General features: G+C 39.8%; 1 protein-coding gene across 1 annotated transcript; it reads left to right on the top strand.

Moving 5' to 3' along the window:
* Positions 1–207: 207 nt before the first annotated feature.
* GSPT1 (G1 to S phase transition 1) lies at positions 208–22,136 on the top strand. The gene is made up of 15 exons (XM_005487673.4): positions 208–659; positions 10,671–10,718; positions 11,092–11,133; positions 11,881–12,108; positions 13,113–13,146; positions 13,619–13,696; positions 14,915–15,095; positions 15,467–15,621; positions 16,566–16,706; positions 17,434–17,527; positions 17,861–17,941; positions 18,519–18,692; positions 19,124–19,213; positions 19,541–19,709; positions 20,404–22,136. Exons 1-15 carry the CDS (start codon positions 359–361, stop codon positions 20,454–20,456), a joined length of 1,869 nt encoding a protein of 622 aa, XP_005487730.1. The 5' UTR covers positions 208–358; the 3' UTR covers positions 20,457–22,136.
* The last annotated feature ends 313 nt before the right edge of the window (positions 22,137–22,449 follow it).

The raw sequence follows: 22,449 nt of genomic DNA, 5'->3' as shown, positions 1-22,449 counted from the left end.
GGACCGCCGGGAGTTGCAGTTCCTGAGCGCGCAAGTAACGCAGGCAACTCCATTTCCCGTCTGTCCTCGGGAGAGGGGCGCGAGTGCGCGCGCGTGGTCTGACGGGTATTGTAGTTCTTGCGCCGAGCCTCGGACGTGCGGCAGGAGGAGGGCCGGGGGAGATTAAAACTACTACGATGGCGGTAGCAGAGGCTGCCGGGAGGGGGTACGGCGGCCCGAGAGGCCACACTGCGCTCGCGTCGGGGCGGCGGAGCACACGCGGAATCGGCGGAGCGAGTGCTGAGTCGGTGCCGCCGCCGGCTCCCCCCTCACCCGGGAGACGCTTCGGGGCCGCGGAGCCTTGTGGGGCCGCCACAAAATGGAGGCGAACGGGAGCGGTAGCGGGAGCAGCAGCGACTCGGCTCCCGACTGCTGGGACCAGGCGGACATCGAGCCGGGCAGCGGCGCCGGCCCGGGCTGCGCCCCGCCGGCCGCGGAGGCCGAGGCGCAGCAGGAGCTGCTCGGGGCGGCCTTCAGCCGGCAGCTGAACGTCAACGCCAAGCCCTTCGTGCCCAACGTCCACGCCGCCGAGTTCGTGCCGTCCTTCCTGCGGAGCGGCCCGGCGCCCGGCCTGCCGCCGCCCTCGCCCCCGCCCGGCCTCCCGCCGCCGCCGCCGCTCGGTAACCGCGGGGCCGGCACCGCGGAGGGCGAGGGAGGCAGGGAGGGATGGGGGCCATGTTGGGAGGGCGCGGGGCCAGCGGGGCGGGGGTGCCGGGCCCGCGGCGGCCGGGAAAGGGCCACGCGGGGCGGGCGAGGAGCCGGGCCGGGCCGGGGGCGGTGCGGGTCCGGCCGCGGGAGGGTCCCCGGGCGGGAGGGGCGCGGCCGGGGCAGAGGCTGGGCAGGGGGCGGCGGCGGCACCGCGGGGGATTCGCTGCCGGAGCCGAGGCAGCCCCGGGGTCGGGGGGCCCGGCGGGGGGAGGCCGCGGGCGCGGGGCTCTGCCCGGGGAGCAGGAGGAACCGGGGGGCTCTGGCTCCCTGCGGGTCCTGGCTGCGTTTCGCGGGGACCTTTGCTCGCAAAGGGCGGCCCGCGATGGGAAAAAACTACATAGCTCTGCTCTTCCTATAATACATAAAATCAATATAATATATGTAATATATTTAATAATATAACTTGTAACACTCTAGGAGTTGTCGAAGATTTCGGAGGTAATAAATTTAGTGTTGCTGGGGAGAAAAGCACTGCTTCAGCCACCAGTGCCTCAGATGTATCTTAAATGTCTTTTTGAAGATTATATCAAGTAATTTATTTTTTTCTTAACATAATGCCGATAAAGGATTAGTAGGGTAGGGAGTTTTGTCCAGCTGGCCTTAGCTAATGGAATAACCTGAAATTTACCCTGCTTTTAATTTCAAAGGATCTTTGTGTGCCCAACCAATATTTATACTAGATTTACTTTGCATATGGGAAATTAAAGGAGACCTACTTTTTCATTTTCAGCTCCAAACTCAAGGTTCTTCCAAACATCAGACATGCTGCTTAACTTTGTGGTAGTATTTTAATGTCACTCCTGCTGCTAGGGAGTTTGAGATTTTCCTAATTTTCCTATAATTTTCTGTATCCCTATTGGTATAATATGAAACAAGCTATTGTTTCAGGTATTTATCTAGTAATTTTATTTCACTATAGACACTACTTGTTACATTATGTTGGCCTGATTTCCTGTTGTTTGTGGCTTATTATTTATTGTGTTTTTCCTTAATTGGTCTTGATCTCCCTAGTATCTAAAGTTAATAGTTGTTAACAACTAAAATCTGTAACTTTTATATATGACATTTTAATATTTTTGTAACAGAATATTAACCTGTTCCTTATCTTAGATTATATGTTCTCTACAGCTGTTCAGCACTCCTGATTTTTAGCAGAAGTTATAGCTCATTTACTGTGCAGGCAAGTAGTGTCTAAGTGCATTAAAATAAACTTCAGAGGAGCCATGGGCAGGCTCTTGAATTCCATTTAGAATAAAGGTACATGTTAAAGTTCACAGATGTAGACTGGGTAGCTTGGGGCTGTGATGAACATGTGGTCTTCAAAAACCATTCCTGTATTTTTCAGATATTGCTATCTGAATCAAAAGTTTGGGTTTTTTAGCTATGTAATCAATACTGAAAGGTTTTTTTAGTGTTTTGAATATTATTAGAATTATTTAGATTTTTTTTTTCCTGGCTGCTTCTTTAAGGTTTCATCTAAGGTGTTCTATAGTTAATTTTTTTGTGTAGGAATTCAGACTACATCTCCTCATTTTTTCTTCACTTTCCTTTTCTCCACTCTTTTGCTACTTCTACAACCTGTGATGAGCTTCTTCTTTCCAGAAATCAGGGATGGCTTGAAAACTGTCTGATGATCTGGAGTGATCAGAATAGCTTTGCTTTGTGTCTTCATTGCTGAGTACATTTCCTACATAGTGCTAGAATCTACCTGACTTGAATTTACCTTGATTGCTATATCTTCTTTAAGGTTTAGGATTTTCAGTTTTTCTAAGTAGCTTCAATATCCCTAAGACTAGGCAGAAAAAAACGTTAGGTTAAAAAATTCTATTTCTTTCCTAACTGGAATACTGTACTTACTAGGTGCTGCTCCAGGTCTGCTTGCTTGGTTGCAGAAGATAATTGACATCTTCTCCTTGCAGATGTTTGTATAAGGTGACAACTACTTTCCTGGCTGGAAGAACTAGGTGGAGCTTGCTCTGGAAATAAGTCAGAACAACATGTGATTAGACAGTGGTGCTGAATAAGTTACTTTTCAGCAGCCCAGTTGGCTTTTGTTCCCATAGGGAATTAGGTGCTCTGTGACACTCATTCTTCATTACAGAGTTTGTAGTGGGAACAACCTAAATTAGTCTTGATACATCTAAACCCTAAGAAATCTAAAAAGTTGGGTGTCACTTGAGGAATTTCAGTGGCCTAAAGTTAAGTTCTGGTAGTGCTTTTCTTCTTGGAACTTTCTCTTGGTGAGGTTTTGCTCAAGTCATAATTCTTTAGTAATTCAAAGGCCATTATAGATCAGGACAAATGTGTGGTAGCAGCATGGTATATAAAAATTCCACAGGACTGATTCCATTGTGTGGCTGCAGTGTGTAATAGTGTTTCCTTTCATGCACACTAACTTAATGTTTCTAGTAATTTGAAAAAAATTCCTGTCATTTATGTTTAGAGCACAGAAGGAGCACTCTCAGAAGCCATTTATGGAATAAGATGTTAACTTTCTAAAACTGGGAAACTCCTGAGACCTGCATTCCTAATAGCTTACTTTCAAACTGGTTTACACATGCTTTCTTTTGATTGAAAATTGTATATTAGGAAGAAAGCTGACTGATGTGTACCACCAATATAACTTATGCTCAGAGATAATTTAATTCCAAAATAATTCTGAAACTATCATTTGATTATATGGGAAAAGCATATTATTTACAGTTTTGAACCTAAGGAATATACTAAAACCAGTATGTTCTAAATGTTGTAGCTATGAGGACTTGCATTTATCCAATTGTGTCCAAGTCAAACTCATTTGTAAAATCTCTCTGTTGAATTCTGTTGGAAATGTGAAATGAAGACTTTATGGCTGTCACAGACAGAAAACCAAGGCTGCAGCACAGTTCTGTGCCAGGTGGGCTGGGAGGGTGTCACAGACACTTTGTACTTCTGGGGAGACTCTGGCAGTTGCTGGACCAGCAAACTCAGCTCAGTTAAGGCCATGTGTGATAATGAAATGACTGTGGATTGGGTTAGGGCCTCTAAACCTTCATACTCACATCTGTGCCCTGCAACCTCACTGTTCTTCAGCTTCTATGACTTCTTTTTGTACTATGTTTCATTAATTTTGTAGATATATGTAGCAGAAAATTATATTTTTCTTTGTTTCTGTATCAAAGCATGGTTCAGAGGGAATAGTTACCACCAACTTCCAATTAATAAGATTTCTATTTTTCTTTTTAATTGGGTATGAGAGAATCAAAATGTTTTTAAAAATGCAGCGTCAATTTGCATTTTTTTGGTTCAGTTTTTGTCATAGTTCTTGAATACTCACAGGATTCTTGGTAACATTTATCACGGCTTCCTTGTATGGTCTTTATTATATTTTGTGTTAGTTCTTCTTTTCAGAAATAATTTTTAAGTATTCACTGTGACCCTGCTTGGAGCAGGAGACTAAACTAGCTAACTCCTGGGATCCCTTCCAACCTGAATTGTTCACTGATTTGAAGTATGCAGTGGTAGTAGCAAGAGAAAAAGCATCTTTAGTATAAAGTAATAAGAATAAAAAGTGTGACATGCAGCAGTGGGTGTAAGGAAAGCATTTGTCCTGTTTGTGGTATTAGGGCTACTGTTTAGTTTGGTAGTTTTCTTGACCACTTCAAATTAATGTCTAAACATCTTTGCTAATGACTACAGTTTAAACAACTTGCCCCTACAGTCCTGAGCCAAGCAAACATCTGGCTTAAGATCCAGTGCCCCTGTTTGCTTCACTCCCGAAATATCCTCACTTGCCTGCAGTAGTCACTCCTGAAGCAGTTCAATTCGAGCAGCTGGACATCCTCTGCCTTCAAGTGCTGTAAATAAATGGGTATAACATTTTTCTTCCTGCTTTTCCCTGCCCTCATTTTTTCTGACCTTGTAGCAGCTGGGACATCCATGTGTCAGTCAGACACAAGAGGTGGAGTTTCAGTATCTACTTCAGTTCTGAAACCTGTAGTTTCCAGAGCAGGATGAGTTATCTGTACCACTGTGCTCTCTAAAGCCTGGTATCTCATTTTACACTGGGAGGCTTCAACGTCTCAGTCCTCAAGAACTTCACTTTGCATATGAACTTGCTGAGAAAGGCTTGTCTAAGACAGCAGCCCACAGTTCAAGAAGCTGTTGGGTTTAAGGGTTATGTGGTTTTCCATGTCAGCCTTGGAACAGCCCTGTGCTGATGATTTCCTCACCGTGCTGGTAGTGTTACTGTTAATGCTTCAGAACTGCAAACTTCAACTGCTCACATGGCAGCAAATCAGGGTTGTATTGTCAGTGCCAGCATATGGCATAAATTCTTATCTGAAAATCTTGATTTGAGTTGGCACTTGTCTATCTAGAGCTGTCTTCTGTATCAGCTTCTCTAGACAGGTGAGCTGTGCAGCCACTTGTGAAACTGAGTGCAGAGAAAGGCTGGATGTCTTGGCACTGCTGGGTGGGCAGGTAGAACATACCTGTGTGGTGCACTCAGGGTGCCAGTGTGTTACACAGATGTCCTTTGCCTACATCTAAAGTGCCCCTAGGAAGGTGGCCAGGATTGTGTTGCTCCTGTCAGAATAATTCATCACCCTCGTGGCCTTGCATGACTCCAGTAAAAGACACAGAAAGCCCTGGGAGGCAGCTGTGCCCTGCATGCACTGCCCTGGGGGCTGAGGCAGCCTGCTGGCCCAGTGTGTGGCACTCTGCTCTGGGCTGCTGCTCAATGTGTTTGAAAGCATGGTGTCATCGTAAAACTTGCTTGCTCTATCAAAATGAACGCAGAAATAATTTGGGATAATTCTTGGATTCTATTTATAATCAGGTTTTACAGTTCTACTTGAGGAATTTTGGCATTTTTCTCCTGTTTTGTGATGAGAGATATGCAAGGAAAAGAAGCAGCTGATTGTATGAAGCTAAGATAGAAAGATGGTTTTATTTTGTGGTTTTTATTATGAAGGAATAAAGCAGTTGTAATTTAATCCATTAAATTAATGACTATGTTTTGAAGAGGTCTATGGGAAAATGACAGTGATTGTATTTCATTACAAAAGTTAGTTTGGGACAGAAGATGCAATACTAAAAATATGAGTCATGCTAAAGATACTGGGTTATGAGAGATTTTTGTCAGAGTGGAAGTATTGAGCTTGGTTTCTTGATTATCTGTCTTAAAAATCAAGTTATCAACTGAGCACAAATACTTGGCCTTAAGCAGAAGAGGACTTCAGTATATTCCCTGAAAATCCCCATAAGCTTTCTTAAACTTAGTTGTTAAGGAGCATGTCAGGTTTAGATAAGATAAGCTTAAGGTGTGTCCTCAGTGGGGAAGGAAGAAGGTGGGTCTTTTACTAAGCTAGCACCTAATTAAAGCCTATGAATATGAAACAAGTGCTAATTTCTTTTGTGAATTTTACAGAGTCAGGTTAAACTATTAAAGCTGCTTTTGCATTGGTGCATTTTAAAAAATGGTGTGTCCACTGGTGAAGCTGGGGCTATAAAGTAGAACAAAGAGAAGAACATAATTTTGGGTATAACTTTGAAAACGACTGCCTTACAGTGAACTCCTGAAAACCTTTTCTTTCTGCACAATTTTAAGTATTGAATGTAAAGCATTTTGTTTAGCTTTATCTGTGCTTGACATAATTTTTGTGTGTTTTTGTTATCTAAGAATCTCTTGGGGCTTTTTTAATTGTACTTTTCATGCTGTGTGTGTTTGATGCAGACTTTTATTTTTTTACTCTGCTGTAATTCCCTTTATACTTTCATTTTTAAAAAGGGGGGCAAACATCTGTTATGTAATGCATGAAAACTGGTGAGACTGTATGGCTATTGTGTAAAGATGTGCTGAACTCAGACATTGGAATTACACACACGAAAAGGTGATGAGAATCCTAAGGTGGGTGTCATGTGTTTCTTCCCTCTCCAGGAATTCCTGTGAAGGAACTTGATGCCTGTATTAGAGAAGCAGTAACCAATTCACTATACAGGCATCTAAGTTTTGTAGAGAAGATATTTCAGGCTGAATTTGTCTTTTTTATTTTTTACTTTTTTTTTTTTTTAGTCTCTCTGCTGTGTGGTGCAGTTTCTCTAACTCTGTATCCTAGCCCAGCTGTCAGGTTCCAGTCCTGTCTGGGTTCTTATCACTCCAGCAGCAGAGCAGGCTGGATCTGAGTGCTGCTGTGTATTGCACCAAATTTATGCCTCTCATTAATTCTGTGAATTCATTTGCATTGTGGTTCAGGTAACTGATGTTCAGGAATTATCAGTTAACCACTGGGCAGTTCTTACTTTTGTGGAGACCTTTATCAGCTTTTTCTGGGCATCTGGTAAACACTGAGTTTTGTGTAAAGATGGAGGTTGTCACTATTGCAATCGAGTTTGACTTTAATAGCCACTATTCTAATATTGATTCCTATCAGTTGTACCTATTCTAGGTATGAAAAACTTGCTACATTCTAATATAAATTTAAAAAGCAATTTTCTATTGTTTATCTTATAGTCTTTTAAAACAGTATTTTCAGAGGTTGGATGATAACTTCAAATTTGTTGTCCTTGTGCAGCTTTGGTTATTGTACAACAGAAATGCAAACAAGTACAAAACTTGGTGTGATATGCAACAAACTTATCAGTAGTAGAATGTTGTGTGAATGAAGTAGGCAGAGTGGATTCTTTAGGACATGAGATGTATTTTAAAGACATCAGTCACTGTGTTTTACAAGTTGTGCAATTTTGGACTCTATATTGGTAGTGTGCATACTCTTCCAGTGAATTTTACATTTAAAAAATCCCCACAATTACCTTTTCTAGACAAGACTCTGAATTACATAATGTCATTGTCTGATGGCGCCAGTAGATAAATGCAGCATCTGTATCCATTTTTGCCCTTGGCATTGAGATATTCCAAAACATGTCCTAAGGCTCTGATGTTGAGCAGGACTAAAGATAAGCCACTCAGTGCCTGTAATACCATGGATAAGGTTGCAACAGCAGTTCTTGACTTAGCACTTGAAGGAGACATGGAGATGGTTAGGTGTAAAATCCTGCAACTGCTTGTCGTGCATAAATCCAGCAATTTGAGGCATTTAAAAATTGGCATCACTTAAGGCATGTCCTGACTTTAAAACCAGATTTCCTACAAAGTACATTTTGAGTCCCTCTCATATGAAAGATTCCTGTCTGGATGATCTTCACAGAGGACAAGAGGTGACAGACCAAAATACTCCAGCCCTGTGCTCTAGGGAAGCAGTAGGATTGCATCCTTCTTTTCACATGATGGTCTTAAGGCACATTTCAGGCAATCTGTTCACTTCCACACAGAGGATGGTAAATCTGAGCCTTTGTCTGAAATAACCTGACATAACCTGAAATTGTTTATCAGAAGTAAACATTTACTGTGGAGAGTGGGGGTTTTTGTCACTTAAAGCATGTTAGTTTTGAAATTAAGTTACTTTATTTACTTCATTTCTTAACAATAATTTTTTTAGTGAGTGGTTTATGTTTCTTTCTGCTTTGAAGAAACAGTATATGTTTGATACAATTCAGTGTCCTCTTCCAAAGCATGTCTGCCTCTTGTGTGCCAAGGTGACCAGAGTTCAATAAAAGGCTGTGGTTTTAGCTGACTGCTCCCCCCTGGTTGTGTGGCACTGCTACTCTTTAGCATCCATGCCCAAACTGTCTTACTGACTCTTGTGTGCTGTACAAAATCTACAGAGGAAATTTTTATTCTACTTCTTCTCTGTTAGTTGTGAAGAAACGTTTTTCCTGTCTGCATACCTGCTGTATTGCAGACCGGAAAGTAAAAACTGAGTTTCTATGAATGGTTTTTACTGACAGTATATTTCTCAGAAATTAACTAGCTCTCCAACCACTCACAGAACGTCTGTTCCAAGGCAAGTGCATTAATATTGCCATTTGATACATTTTTCATTACAGACAAACTTCTGGAGTGAAATCAAAAGCTTGTTGAAATGATCTTGTAATTAAAATATTTATGCATCCCAACCACAGTATGTGTGAAATAGCCAACAATCTTCTGATATGCTACAAAATGGAGGCTCTAGGTTCATACCTAGATTTTGTACCACCTGCTTACCACACTCAGAAATGGGCTGCTGGGAGTCTTTTCCAGCTGCCAAATGGGAGTGATAGACCATTTCTTTAAAAGGATCTAGGGGTATTCTATTCTTATGCTTTTACTGACTGTATCAATTCATTCTCTTCAAGCCTGGTTGGTTTGTTTTGGGGAGTTGTAGCTCGTGTGTGATCTGAGGCAGGAGTGCAGGCAGTGCCTTCCTTTGGGCATTGCTGCTCATGTGTGATCTGAGGCAGGAGTGCAGGCAGTGCCTTCCTTTGGGCATTGCTGCTCATGTGGGATCCAGGACAGGAGTGCAGGCAGTGCTTTCCTTTGGGCATTGCTGCTCATGTGGGATCCAGGGCAGGAGTGCAGGCAGTGCTTTCCTTTGGGCATTGCTGCTCATGTGTGATCCAGGGCAGGAGTGCAGGCAGTGCTTTCCTTTGGGCATTGCTGCTCATGTGTGATCTGAGGCAGGAGTGCAGGCAGTGCTTTCCTTTGGGCATTGCTGCTCATGTGGGATCCAGGGCAGGAGTGCAGGCAGTGCTTTCCTTTGGGCATTGCTGCTCATGTGTGATGCAGGGCAGGAGTGCAGGCAGTGCTCTCCTTTGGGCATTGCTGTGCCCCCTCCCTGCCGTGCTGCTGCCCACTGGCTGTTGTGCTGTGACCCACATTCACCCTGCCTGCAAAGCCCTGTCCTCTGGCCCCCTGCCAGCTCTCCCGGCGCTGCTCCACTTTAGAGGAGTCTGCAGCAAATCCGCAAACAGTGCGAAAGCAAAGAGGCTTAGGAGCAGCTCCTTCTCTGGGTGCCTTTGTTCTTTTCAGGGGATTTGTTTCATCTTTAGGTCCCATCATGTGTATAGAGCAAGTGATGCTCTAAGATCTGGGTTCAGATTTCAGTTGAAGGAGAGCTGGAGTACAGCTAAACAGAGGGTATGAATTTTGTATGTGGTTGAAAAAAAAGATAACTTGTTTCAAAGCATGCTGAAGTTGAACTTATACCAAGAGAAAACTAAATAGGTTAAGGTTTTATGTATAGTTATAGAAGGCCCCTTGATCATGTGATATAACGTCCCAAAACATTGAGTGCTGTGTTAATTGCAATGTATCACTCCTAGTGGGTTTAATAATTGTTACACCTCAGCATAAAATGTAGTGGTGTGGTTTAGTGCATGAGAGGGTTGAGTAGTTTGTCAGACAAACCATCCTTGTGGCTTTGACAGAGGCACATGACCAGTGGGATTGCCCTCCACGTAATGGAACTGTGCTCTGGTGTTTAAGAGGACTGGCAAACTTACCAAACATCTTGAATGAATTTATCATCTCCTGACCTTAATAACTACAGAAGAGGTTAAGAATTTGTTTTTAATAATTGGTTTCTATTTTCTACTCAACATTTAATGGAAATGAGGCACAAGAATAGTGTAGACAGTGTAGACATGGCTGTAAGACCCTTTCCCTGCAGTTGTGACACCACATTGTGTCTTTGGATACAATGAAACTGCTCTGCTGTTTTTGAACACCAGTTAGACACTAACACTTACCAACAGCCAGCATACTCAAAAAGGATGGGCAAGTAAAATACTGTGTATAGAAAATTGCTTGCTTTAAGTGTATCTTTCCGTTCAGGGGGGAAAATGGCTTGTTTTTAGAAGTGGTATCTTATTTTCACCATGTCTAGGCAGTGTTCTTTAGCAGTATTTGTGCTTGGAGGCTGTGTTTAGTACCACCTGGCAGGGAGGGGTCATTATTCTTTCCACACAATTCTTGCAATAAAGTTGGGAGATGGTCTTTTATGGCAAAGTTTGGAAATTGGTCACATCATTGTACTTAAAAGATAAACTTTTTTTCTCTGCAGGTGCACCTGTAGAGCCTTCTCCAGAGGAGCAGACAGCCTCTTGTGAAGGTAGTTGTTTTTGTGATCTTCATTACATGATTTTTTTTAAATTATTGCAAATAATCTCTTTTTAATCTTTATGAACCTTTTCCAATCTTCATTTTCCTCATACTGCTCTTGTAAGGCAATGTGATTATCTGTATTTATTTACAGTTTCATAGGCAGTTGGGAAAGGCTCATAAAGTGGCTTATGGAAGATCATAAAGCTAGTATGAAGCAAAATTTTTGAAATGAACCTGTATATTAGAAAGCTTTGGCAAGTGCCAAAACATCTGAGCTATCCTTTTATTCATTTAGTCACTCATTTTTCTTTGTTCTTGATTACTGTCATGCTAAGTATGTGTCTAATGATTCATTTTCCCCCCTTTTTTTTTTCTTCTAGGTTCAAATGCTGCTGTTAACATGGAAATTTCAGAGTCTGTTGGTAAGATGAGAATTGTTCCTTTTTACTGTGATAATACTATAATGTACTACCACAGTGCTTTTGCTGAATCACTGCAAACAAAATAGTAGAGCCTTTACACTTCCAACAAAGTACACTATTTGTACTTTATACTTGGATGACTATTTGTATCTTTATACTTGGGTGAGGAAAGAGGTAATTGAACATTAGTGTGCATTGAGAGCTGCAACTGGATTGCTTGGACACTGTAAAATGATGAGTGCTTTATTAAAAAATAATTTCATATTACCAAATAGCCCCATTAACATGTGTGGAATGGTGATTAGCAAAAAACTTTAAAGTGGTCAGCAATGTGAACAATCAGAACATAGAAATTGTATGGTTTTTATTGTTTTTAAGGCTTATGAGTGAACTTAAACTATAATCCCTTTCCTTTGCTTTCTAAACATATGGTAGTGTGTGTCTGTGGATTCAGACTACTGTGCTGCTCTGAGTAGATCTTCAGATTTGCTTTTGCTTTGTAAAATTGTTGCCTTGTTAAAACAGAAGTTTCTATATCCTAGATTTCTTGTGTCAGCATACAAGCTGGATTGGAAGCTCCTGGTACTAATCATTTCAGAAGCAAGCAGCAGTTCTCCCTTTTCCTATAGGAAGATGTTAACAGACCTGGTAGCTTTGTGATTGTGCCTTTGGGGCAGGGGCTTTTCCCCTTTTAATTCTTTTTAATTTCTTTATCTATTTGAATATATCTAATTGGTTCATTTTTAGTGGAAAATGGAGAGACAGAAATGTCCCCAGAAGAGTCATGGGACCACAAAGAAGAGCCCAGTGAAGCAGAGCTTGGAGGTGGCCCTGCAGGGGATGCGGGGCCTTCTGAAGAGAGCGCTCAGGAAATGATGGAGGAGGAGGAGGAGATACCAAAACCCAAATCTGTGGTGGCACCTCCAGGTGCTCCTAAAAAAGAGCACGTCAATGTAGTATTCATTGGACACGTAGGTGAGTTTGGAGGGAAGGTGAAGTACTTGGATCTGTCTGTTGTGTACTGTCTAGAACTCAGAGGATTAGAAATTAACGCTGTTCTTTGTATTCTCCGTGTCTGGAGGCTCACAGGAGCATTCGTTCTAATGAAGCTGCTCTGGGAAAGGACAAATTGAAAGGTCTTTCAGGGGTGGGGGGCCAAGGGTAGAGTGTGTTCTCATGGACACAGCAGTGCCTGTGTTCATGATTTCTCAAGTAACTGCTCCTGTTGAGTGCTCAAGTCATATGTGTGTATTTATGATCTGAAGAACAAAATCAGAAAATGATGCTTCTTTTCTGCTTATTTTAGGGTTCTTGCTATTAGATTCAAAAATTATTATTCTGAATACTAAAATTAGTAGAGTTAGAGCAATACATTAATAAAATTCATGGTTAAAAGAAGCATTTATAGCAAAATATTTTCATTTAATAGTTTCAACAAGCTTCATAAAAACTTGGGTGGTGTCAGAAGTAGAGCAGAATTGTTGAATCACAAGTTATACAGTAAATTCCGTCTTTTCATTTCTGTAGTTATTTGCCACCTTAAAGGTACTGTAATTTGGGTCCTTGGGCAAATTCAGAATAGAGTCACATAAAGTAAAGGGGCTGTGGGCAGAGGTACAGCCCAATATTGAAGAGCAGCCCACACAAGTTAGGGACAAGGGATAAAGGAAGCAGGGAAAGGGATTTTGCAAGAGCTTCCACTCCTGACCCTGGCTTGAGCTGCACCACTGCTTGCTGAGGGGGTTTTGTTATGGATAATGCTGAATTTATATCTATGAAAACGGCATGTTCAAAATTTGGTGTAATTTAATTGACAACAAATTATAATAGGAACAAGGGAAAGTGCAAGATGCTTCCAAAAACTTAGATTGTGGTTCAAAAAATAAATCCTTTGGAAACAAACCAGATTACTTAGTTCATAATGGTCTGCTGTTTCTAGAATTTTACATTGTTGATGACTTGAATTAATTTTATTTTAGATGCTGGCAAGTCAACTATTGGAGGACAAATAATGTAAGGAAACTTTAATTTTTAGATTTCCTGTTCTTGTGAATTAAAAAACTTCAATTAGAATGAGTAATATTTTCTTTGTGGCTTTAATCAGCATATGTTAATACTTTTATAACAATGTTTCTGTCCCTGTCAATTGAGGTACTTACTGTCTTTGGAATTTCTTAATTCCAGCACATTAATGTTATTGCTGTCGGATTTTCATTTAATAGAAGCAACTATGCAAAAGCAAACATTATCAATTTTTTTTAATTAATCACTTTCTTAGAGCATGGCTGTTTTTCTTTGTATTTTAAAATGAAATTTGAAACAGCTTTATACCATTGGTTAAATTTTGTCCTTTCTGTGAAAATTTTTTAAAAAATTCATTTCTTCATTTCCTAGTCACAATAATCTGTGGGGATTGTATAAGTTACTATTTGGAAATACCTTTCTGCTTTGTGTAAAATTGCACTTTTATTTTCCCTCTCCTTAGGTATTTGACAGGAATGGTTGACAAAAGAACACTTGAAAAATATGAAAGAGAAGCTAAAGAAAAAAACAGAGAAACATGGTATGAACTTTGTGAAGATAGTGGCACCCTTTGCCCTTTACTGCAATGAAACTGGGTTTAGTCTGTCCCAGCAGCCTTGGCTTCCTCCAGGCTGGTGATGCTCTTGTCCTGGCTGGATTTTTTGTGGCCTCTTGTTTGGTTTGGGTTTTGTTGTTGTTTTTTGGTTGGTTGGTTTTGTGAGGGCAGTGAGTATATACAGCACATGTAGCAGCCTCATTTCTGCTTCAAACAACTCCTGCAAAATTGATTTCCCTTTTGAAAGCTTTCTCCTTTTGGCAGGAGGATAAAAGGGGTTCAAAGGGCTGTGGAAAAGGAGCAGTGAAAGACTTCCCTAGGGCAGAGCATCCTCAGGGGATGGGCACTGACCTGAGCTCACTGAATCCTGTGGGAAGGGCAGCAGAAAGGGTGACAGGGTTCTTTTCACCAAGAACTGCTGTGCAAGCAGCGTCCCCTCAGACACCCCAGTCACTACAAAACCAAAGCTAAGGATGGCTACAGGCTGCTGGTAATGGCAAAAAATATTACTGTGTTAAACCAGTTCAGTTGAGTTATTACCACTTTTTATCATTCATTTTTTTCTTTATAGTCACCAGTTTTCACAAAACCTGAAGGATCTAAGTAGCTTTTTTTTTAAATTTCACTTGACCTAACTGAAAGCTAACTTGTTATTGACCAGTGGGAAAAATTATTAGGAGGGGACAAGAGTCTGTATAATGAAAATCGATTAAAGATAGTGTGAATGAAGATGGTGTCTATTTCATAGCCAACTTCTGCTTAATATGTGCAAATAAATGAGAACTAGTAATTATAATTCTCAATAATAATATGTGCAAGTCAGAACTAATGTTTTAGTTAATTATGCTGAGAAGGAAAAATTATTTTGTATTTGATCCTGAGGTGCTTCTGAGACTGAGGCAAAGCTTAAATTATATGAGGTTAGATCACAGCTGAAGAACTTAGAAAGTGAAACATATTTATTAGAATTTTTAGAAATTAATCTTTATAGTTGTGTGAAGGAGAGCTGGCAATGGGCTCTGCAGCTCACTGTACACACAAATCAGTCAGTTCAGTATTTCCAAGACCAGTAGTGACTTTACATTTAGCAACGCTGAGGTGGTTAAAATAAGCAAGAGTAAATGTCCCTTATGACTAAGAAATTATGTATAAATGTAATAAAAATTGATACAACAACAGAGTGTTTGGGTTGGGATTTTTTAGGTACCTTTCATGGGCCTTAGACACAAACCAAGAAGAACGAGACAAAGGTAAAACAGTAGAAGTGGGTCGTGCCTATTTTGAAACGGAGAAGAAACACTTCACTATTTTAGATGCTCCTGGACACAAGAGCTTTGTTCCAAATATGATTGGTGGGGCTTCTCAAGCTGATCTTGCTGTGCTGGTAAGGAGAAATCAGATACTTTTACTTTGCATATGATGTGGAATGAAGTTTCTGGGGGTTTTTGTTTGTTTGTTTTGTTTACTTCTTTATTCTTTTGGTAACTTTCAGCAGGCAGAATTTTCAAATGTTACATTTACTGAGATGAGTGAGTTTTGGAGTAATTTAACTGCTTCTTAAAGCTATCCACAGGTGTCGTGTGAATTTTTTACATGTCAGTGCAGAAACTAATGGACAATACTGAGAATATACCAATGCATTTTAGAAGCTTTTACTAGGTCTGACTACCCAGAGTTTTTTGAATAAGGCAGTATTATTGACTGTTCTGTTGAGAGAATTGTAGAACTTCTATTAAAATATGTATCTTTAATTAGGTTATTTCTGCAAGAAAAGGAGAGTTTGAAACTGGATTTGAGAAAGGTGGACAAACAAGAGAACATGCCATGTTAGCAAAAACAGCAGGTGTAAAGCATTTAATAGTTCTTATTAATAAAATGGATGATCCAACTGTAAACTGGAGTAATGAAAGGTGAGTTTAATATTAAAAAACTAATCTTCACTGACAGATACTACAATAGAATAATTCCTAGGTAATTTTTGTATCGCATTATTGCTGAAAGGATGGTTGACTGGTGGACTGAAGGCAGAGGTTACAAAACTGGCAGGAAAACCAGAAGCTCAGTGCCCAGGACAGTGCTTCTCAGTTAAGATGGAAGTTCTACACTCAAACATTCACTATCAACTGCTTGGATCCATGCAGACATATCTAACAAACCCTCATGCATTCTAGCATTGTTTAATTGTTGACTTGGAAACTTTATACTGAGTCTAAAGAAGGAAGTGATTGTTTGAGTTTGCCAGAGTTGTCAGAGAAGCTGCTGTGTGTTCTGCCCAGAATTGTGGAAGTTTAGTGGGAAGCCATGAGGGCCTGTTCAACCTTGGAATGTCAACCTGCTGCACTAAGAGACAAAGGCACACCCCATTCTCTGTCTTGGTCCTGCCCCCACCCTCTGACATTCCTGAATTCACCCCAAACTGAGAGCAGGCAGTGTGACAGAAATAACTGGATTAAGCCTAGTTGTAGGAGACTGAGGCAGAGCTGCAGTGCCAGCCTGGAGCCTGAGCTCAGGAGGTGTCTGTGGTCTGTCCTGCTGTCCTGGCCTGGATCTCTTGCTTTAAGCAGTGGCAGCTGGTGCTGCTGCTCCCCAGCCCTGTCACTGCACTGTGGGCAGGGCACTGATGATGCTTTATGGGGCAGAGCAATGAGGGGGAATAGGGGAACACACAATTCTGAGCTGTGCTGGAAGGCTGGGGAGAAATGCAAATGGACCTCCAGACCTTAACTAGGCTTGCTTGCTGCTCACACAGTAACTTAACTGATGGAACTGAAATGTCTGCATGTTTTTTAAAGCACGGGATTATGTTATGCTGGAATAAGTGGAATTTACCTTGATCTGCTTGTCATTTTAATAGATATGAGGAATGTAAAGAGAAACTGGTGCCATTTTTGAAGAAAGTTGGCTTCAATCCCAAAAAGGACATTCATTTCATGCCCTGCTCAGGACTGACTGGAGCAAACCTTAAAGAACAGTCAGAATTCTGTCCTTGGTATATGTATGTATCTTAAATTGAGCAACTTGAATATTTGCTATATTTCAATAAAAGTAAATGCTTCAGTGAAGCTGGGAGGTAGCAGAGCGTGGTATGTTGTAGTTGTGTGCCAAAGTGCTTGAGGAAATACAGCCAGAGCAACAAGAACACAGCCATGCAACACAGCCAAGGAAAAGCATTTGCAAGCTGCAGAAGATTATTAGTAAAATATTAGCAGTGTTCTCTGGCTGTGTGAGTTCAGTGCCTGACGAGCACTGGAATTTGCCAGTGATGCTGCAGCTGACGTTGCTGGAATGAGTAATGGTGTGATGGGAGCAGTTTGCTTGAAGCTGTGTTGTAATTAGGGACAAGCCATGCCTCTCAGTGGATGTCATGTTTTTCAATATTGTTCAGTGTACTTTAAAAAGAATTAATGGAGATCACATTTGGACCTAGCTTATGGCTGAAATATATTACACATCTGTTGTGAGTCTCAAAAGAATAATTTGTGTGAAATATGCCTGTAGTGTAACTTAAAAACTTGCATTTCCTGAGTTTTAATATGTTGGTTGAAGTAAAGTGGACACTACTGATGGGATGCTATAATAGATTCAGCTGTCTTAGAGGTCGTTTTTCTAAATGATAAGATTAATATGATTGTTTTTGTTTGACTGCATTTATCCATTTTGAACAATTTTTTAAAATGGAAGCATGCTCATGGAATTGAAACGAATGCCTTCTGCTTTTTTAGTGGATTACCATTTATTCCATACCTGGATAATTTGCCAAACTTCAACCGTTCAGTTGATGGACCAATCAGGCTGCCAATTGTGGATAAATATAAGGTACAGATTAAAATAATAATACAGAAAGTATAAAGAGGCTGTTTTCAGAAAGCAGTAAATGGACTATTTACTGTACTTTTAGAGGGTATCTTTTTCTTTGTTAATGTTACATTTCCAACTGTAGAATAGAGGAGGGAAGAGAAGTAAATAATTTTGGCATTATATGAAACTCCTAAAATCTGTAATCTTCCATGACAACAATTTCCAAAATACTAAGTCTAGCAGTGCTAGATATTCACAGAGTTAAGTAATCAAACCCAGAGGTAAATCATAAATAGAGGACTCTTTAGGGAAATGGTTTTAATTGCTATGTAATGATTTCTCTTTGTGAAGGACATGGGCACTGTGGTCCTTGGGAAGCTGGAGTCGGGCTCTATTTGCAAAGGACAACAGCTTGTGATGATGCCAAACAAGGTATGGTATGGTTTAGATATTTTAAAAATTTACTACCATAAAAAAAAAGAGAGCTTTGTTCTTAAAGATCCTCATTACTTTAAATCAGAAGATGTTCTGTTGCTCTGTTGAGCCCAGCTAAGCTCTCACATTTTCCATGGGTGATGTTTCTGGGGCCAGGGGCTGTTGTGTAGCTCCTCAGCAGTCAGAACTTGGGTTCTCCTGCCTTAGAAAACTCAGATGCTGGACTACAAATTATCTCACTTGAACTGGATTTTATTTCATGTTTGTTGGCCTCTGTTACCTGCTGTGGGTTAATATTGCTCAAGAGTTTCTTTCTTTCCCCCCTTTTTTTTTTTTCTTTCTCCCAAAGGGAAACAGAACAAAAAAAACTTGAAAAAGAAAACTCTTCTTTTAAAAAATTCAGTTATTAGTAATTCATCATTCAAATATTTTAAATGTTCTAAAGCTTGACAGACCCAAATATAATTAACTTAAACTGTAATAGAATTATTTATTGAAATACTGTTATATTACAATTATTTTGTATCTGACTAAAATATTCACAATGAAAAACTATGGTTTTGTTTTCTTTAAGCACAATGTGGAAGTTCTTGGAATTCTTTCTGATGATGTAGAAACTGACTCAGTAGCCCCAGGTGAAAATCTAAAGATCAGACTGAAGGGAATTGAAGAGGAAGAGATCCTTCCAGGATTTATTCTCTGTGATCTCAACAACCTTTGTCATTCTGGACGCACATTTGATGCCCAGGTAGAATAACAACTTTTAATTGCTGTATAGAGGGGTAAAAACCATGGAAATATTTTATGTTTTGCCAAATCTAAAACTTCAGTAATTTGAAGTTTCAGTTCAGATTTCTTATTCATTGCCATATCTCTACATGGGCAATAACATATATACTTAACACTGACATCATTAATTAGAGATTTTAAAATATAAGTTGTTTTGAATGTAACTTCTCTGTGAAGTTTTAGATACTTAAAATGGTGAAAGCAAGACCTCATGAGGCTAGTTCTTCAGTTTTCTACTTTCATATTACAAAGTTTAAAATTTTAACTCTGATAAAAATTTGTGTGTATATTGTTCAATAGACTTTTTAATATACTTCTGCATTGATTATTCTGTTCTTTTATAATTGAAATCAGGAAAAATGCACTTTTTTATTTTGAATTGTTTTACAGATAGTGATAATTGAGCACAAATCCATTATCTGCCCAGGTTATAATGCAGTGCTGCACATCCACACCTGTATTGAAGAAGTTGAGATAACAGTAAGTGTCACTTTAAGTTGTGATGTGAATATAAACAGTCCAGTTGTTGGGATGAAGAGTTCTGTCGTGTCATAAATTTGTAGAGGATCTAAAGCAACAAAGGTCCAGCCTTGAATGCAATTCTTGGTTGTGCCCTAACACAAAGGGCTGTAACTGTTAGCATGAGCATTCTGCAAAGTGGTGTACGTCGTGACTGAATAAACCATGCAGACTTTTCCTTGTATTTGTTAGTAACGATATTCTTTCTTAGACCAATTCTGTTTCTATAAAACAGAAAAATAACCCTTATATTAGCACTTACAACTGTTATTTTTTTTTCTTACCCAGGCCTTAATCTGCTTGGTAGACAAAAAAACAGGAGAAAAAAGTAAGACACGGCCCCGTTTTGTGAAACAAGATCAAGTCTGCATTGCCCGTTTAAGGACAGCAGGAACGATCTGCCTTGAGACATTCAAAGATTTCCCTCAGATGGGTCGCTTCACCCTAAGGGATGAGGGTAAGGCTGCTTCAGCAGCAGGCACTGGCTGCTGCAAAGGCTTACTTGGACTCAGAGCCACAGGCAGTGAGGTTTTAAAATGCTCTTATCCAGTGGAAATCACTCTCTGGGTAACAATGGAAGAGTTAATCTAGGCAAATTGTTGTCATTGTGCAGAGTCCTTGCTAGTAACAGAGTTTTATTTGAGTAATGTACAGAAATATGCATTGTGAAACAAAAGACTGGATTTGAAAAATAACCAGCAGTGCTTTTTTAATGTGCCCTGGAATGTCCACCTACAATGTGAATACCATAGTTCCACTTTTTAAAGTTGAAAAATATCGGGGGAGTTGTATGTTAGGTTTTCACATGCATACCCTGGTAAAACTCAGATTTGTGGGATGCATTTAAAATAAAGTATTTGGAGAAGAGTAAACAGATCTGGTAGTGATTCTGCCTTGCTTTCTCCTGAGGAGAGTGTAGAAACAGGCTCTCCACAATCCACATTGTGTTCTTTGCTGTCAGAATAGCAGGCTTGCTATTTAAAAATCTTTATCGTGCTTTTAAAATACACTGATGCCACAACATAATAATTTATTCTCTGTGATTTGTAATGCTTAAGAGCCTGTACTTTGGGGCAGGTTTTTATGTTCTTGGAGATGTCTGCATTCCTTTCACAGTAAATATAACACTGCTGTTTGTCTCCTTGGTTTAGGTAAGACCATTGCAATTGGAAAAGTTCTGAAACTGGTTCCAGAGAAGGACTAAGCATTTTTCTCAAAGACCCCGCACAATACTGTGAGGAAAATCGACTCAGCAAAAGCCTACTTCACACCGCCGTCTTATTTTCTGCCCATTGATAAACTTCTCCCCATATTTTGCAAAGACAAATTTCACAGCAAAGGTCCACATTATGTCAGCTTTCTCATATTGAGAGCTCTGCTATGCCACTGTTGAATTTTCCCAAAAACAATTTTTTTTTTCTCCCAAATTCTGCTTCCTTGGAAAGATTCGGCAATAGCTTTGTAAGTGATGTGGACATAATTGCCTATAATTATGAAAATCTAAAGGATTTTTAATGTTTAATTTCCCCCAGCATCTCTATTAAGACCTCTTTTTTCCAGGCAGATCATTCAGAGTGTGCGAGTGTGTGTGCACATGTTACAAAGATGACTACCATGTTAATAAACTATTCAATTTGAAATCTTTTTCGGTATTGGAATTGCTTTTGAATAACGTTTTTTATCCGATGTAACGCAGTTGCATTAGCTTTTTAACTTCCCAGTAACCCAGATATTTGGTTACTTGGACTTTTCTAAACTCCTCAGCCTCTCCCCACACACACAGTTTTAAATGAGGCAATTGGGCACTCAACCAAGTTTGTATTAAAATAATTAGGTTTGCCCCTTCCCTTTCTTGAATGCATTCTGAAAATTAAAAAACATTCATGCAAATGTGGCACCTTCATTAGCTTTACATTTGTTAATATCTTCAGCAAATTTAGGTTGACCTAACATCATTACTAGACACAGGAAGTCAATTTTGAAGGCTAGAACTACATATTGTGTCTTTATAAAAATTCAGCATTATTAAATTCTTAACTGCAGAAAATGCTAACAACAGTAAATCAGCGAAACTTGCAAAAATAAGAGAATCTGTGGCAATAGTGCCTATTAGTATTTATAAGAGCTACATTTTGTGGGAGAACTGGGCCAATTAAAAAGTGCCAGTTACATAAATTACTCAGTTCACCCTGTCTTTAATTTAGAGGGCTGGATAATCCTTGCTGTTTTAAAGATCAGTCTGAACTGAGAGGGAGAGAGACGATTTAAATCCCTAAGAGTTTGCACATACCGAAATATGGGAGGGTCAGAATCAAGCACAGTCTGTAAATTTTTGCATATCAAAAAGCAATGTAAGCTTATGAGGACCAGTGAAGTTTTTCTTGAGAAATTAAAGCAAAACTGGTTCAAAGTAAAGCTTACTCAGTACAACTTGAAGGAGCTGCATAATAAAACCCTATTTAGCTGCACTTTGAAAATGGACTGTCTGCAATTGCTGTCCTGATTCTAACAATTAGGATGAAGGCTAAGGGATTTTTTTCATTTTCCAGAGTATTAGTAGTAATTATTAAAAGGTATCTTCTGAGCTTCTTCGGAATATCTTAAATAAACATTCTCAGCTGTAAAATTGGTGAGCCCCTCTTCTCCCCCAAAGATTTGCAGTCTAGTGACTGTATCTGAATTGAAACTCAAAACTGAAACAGATTTACCTTTTTTGGGATTTTTTTTTGTTTTGTTTGTTTCTTTGTAACTGTGGAACTCCCATTCATTTCACTTACAGCTACATTGTATGGACAGAAGAAGTTATTGTCCTTCAGTTTCATATGACGACACTTGTAGCTACCGTAATGCATGGAATTTAAATAAATTTTATTATGTCTGCAAATCTCTGGGCTTTTATTTTTTTGGTAAATCAGGGTTTAAAAGTAACTTTTTTGTTGTTGTTTTTACCAAGTGAACAAAACCCACAGTTCCTTGGATCTTAAACTAATGAAGAAATTAAAAGCCAGGGAAACTTCCTGTCTTGTTCATATTCTGGACTGACAAGATTTCCACATATCTGACTGACTTCTTGAAGTAAGCTCATGGATTTGAAATTTGCAGTGACCATTATTGGAGAATACTTACAGTTAAATCCCTAAATTGCTAGGTCCTTTAAAACTTTTTTTCTTAAGGCATTGAAGTGTATCTGAAAACAA

This window comes from Zonotrichia albicollis, chromosome 16, assembly GCF_047830755.1.
Source record: "Zonotrichia albicollis isolate bZonAlb1 chromosome 16, bZonAlb1.hap1, whole genome shotgun sequence".
NCBI lineage: Eukaryota > Metazoa > Chordata > Aves > Passeriformes > Passerellidae > Zonotrichia > Zonotrichia albicollis.
This window is presented reverse-complemented; position numbering and strand designations above follow the sequence as displayed.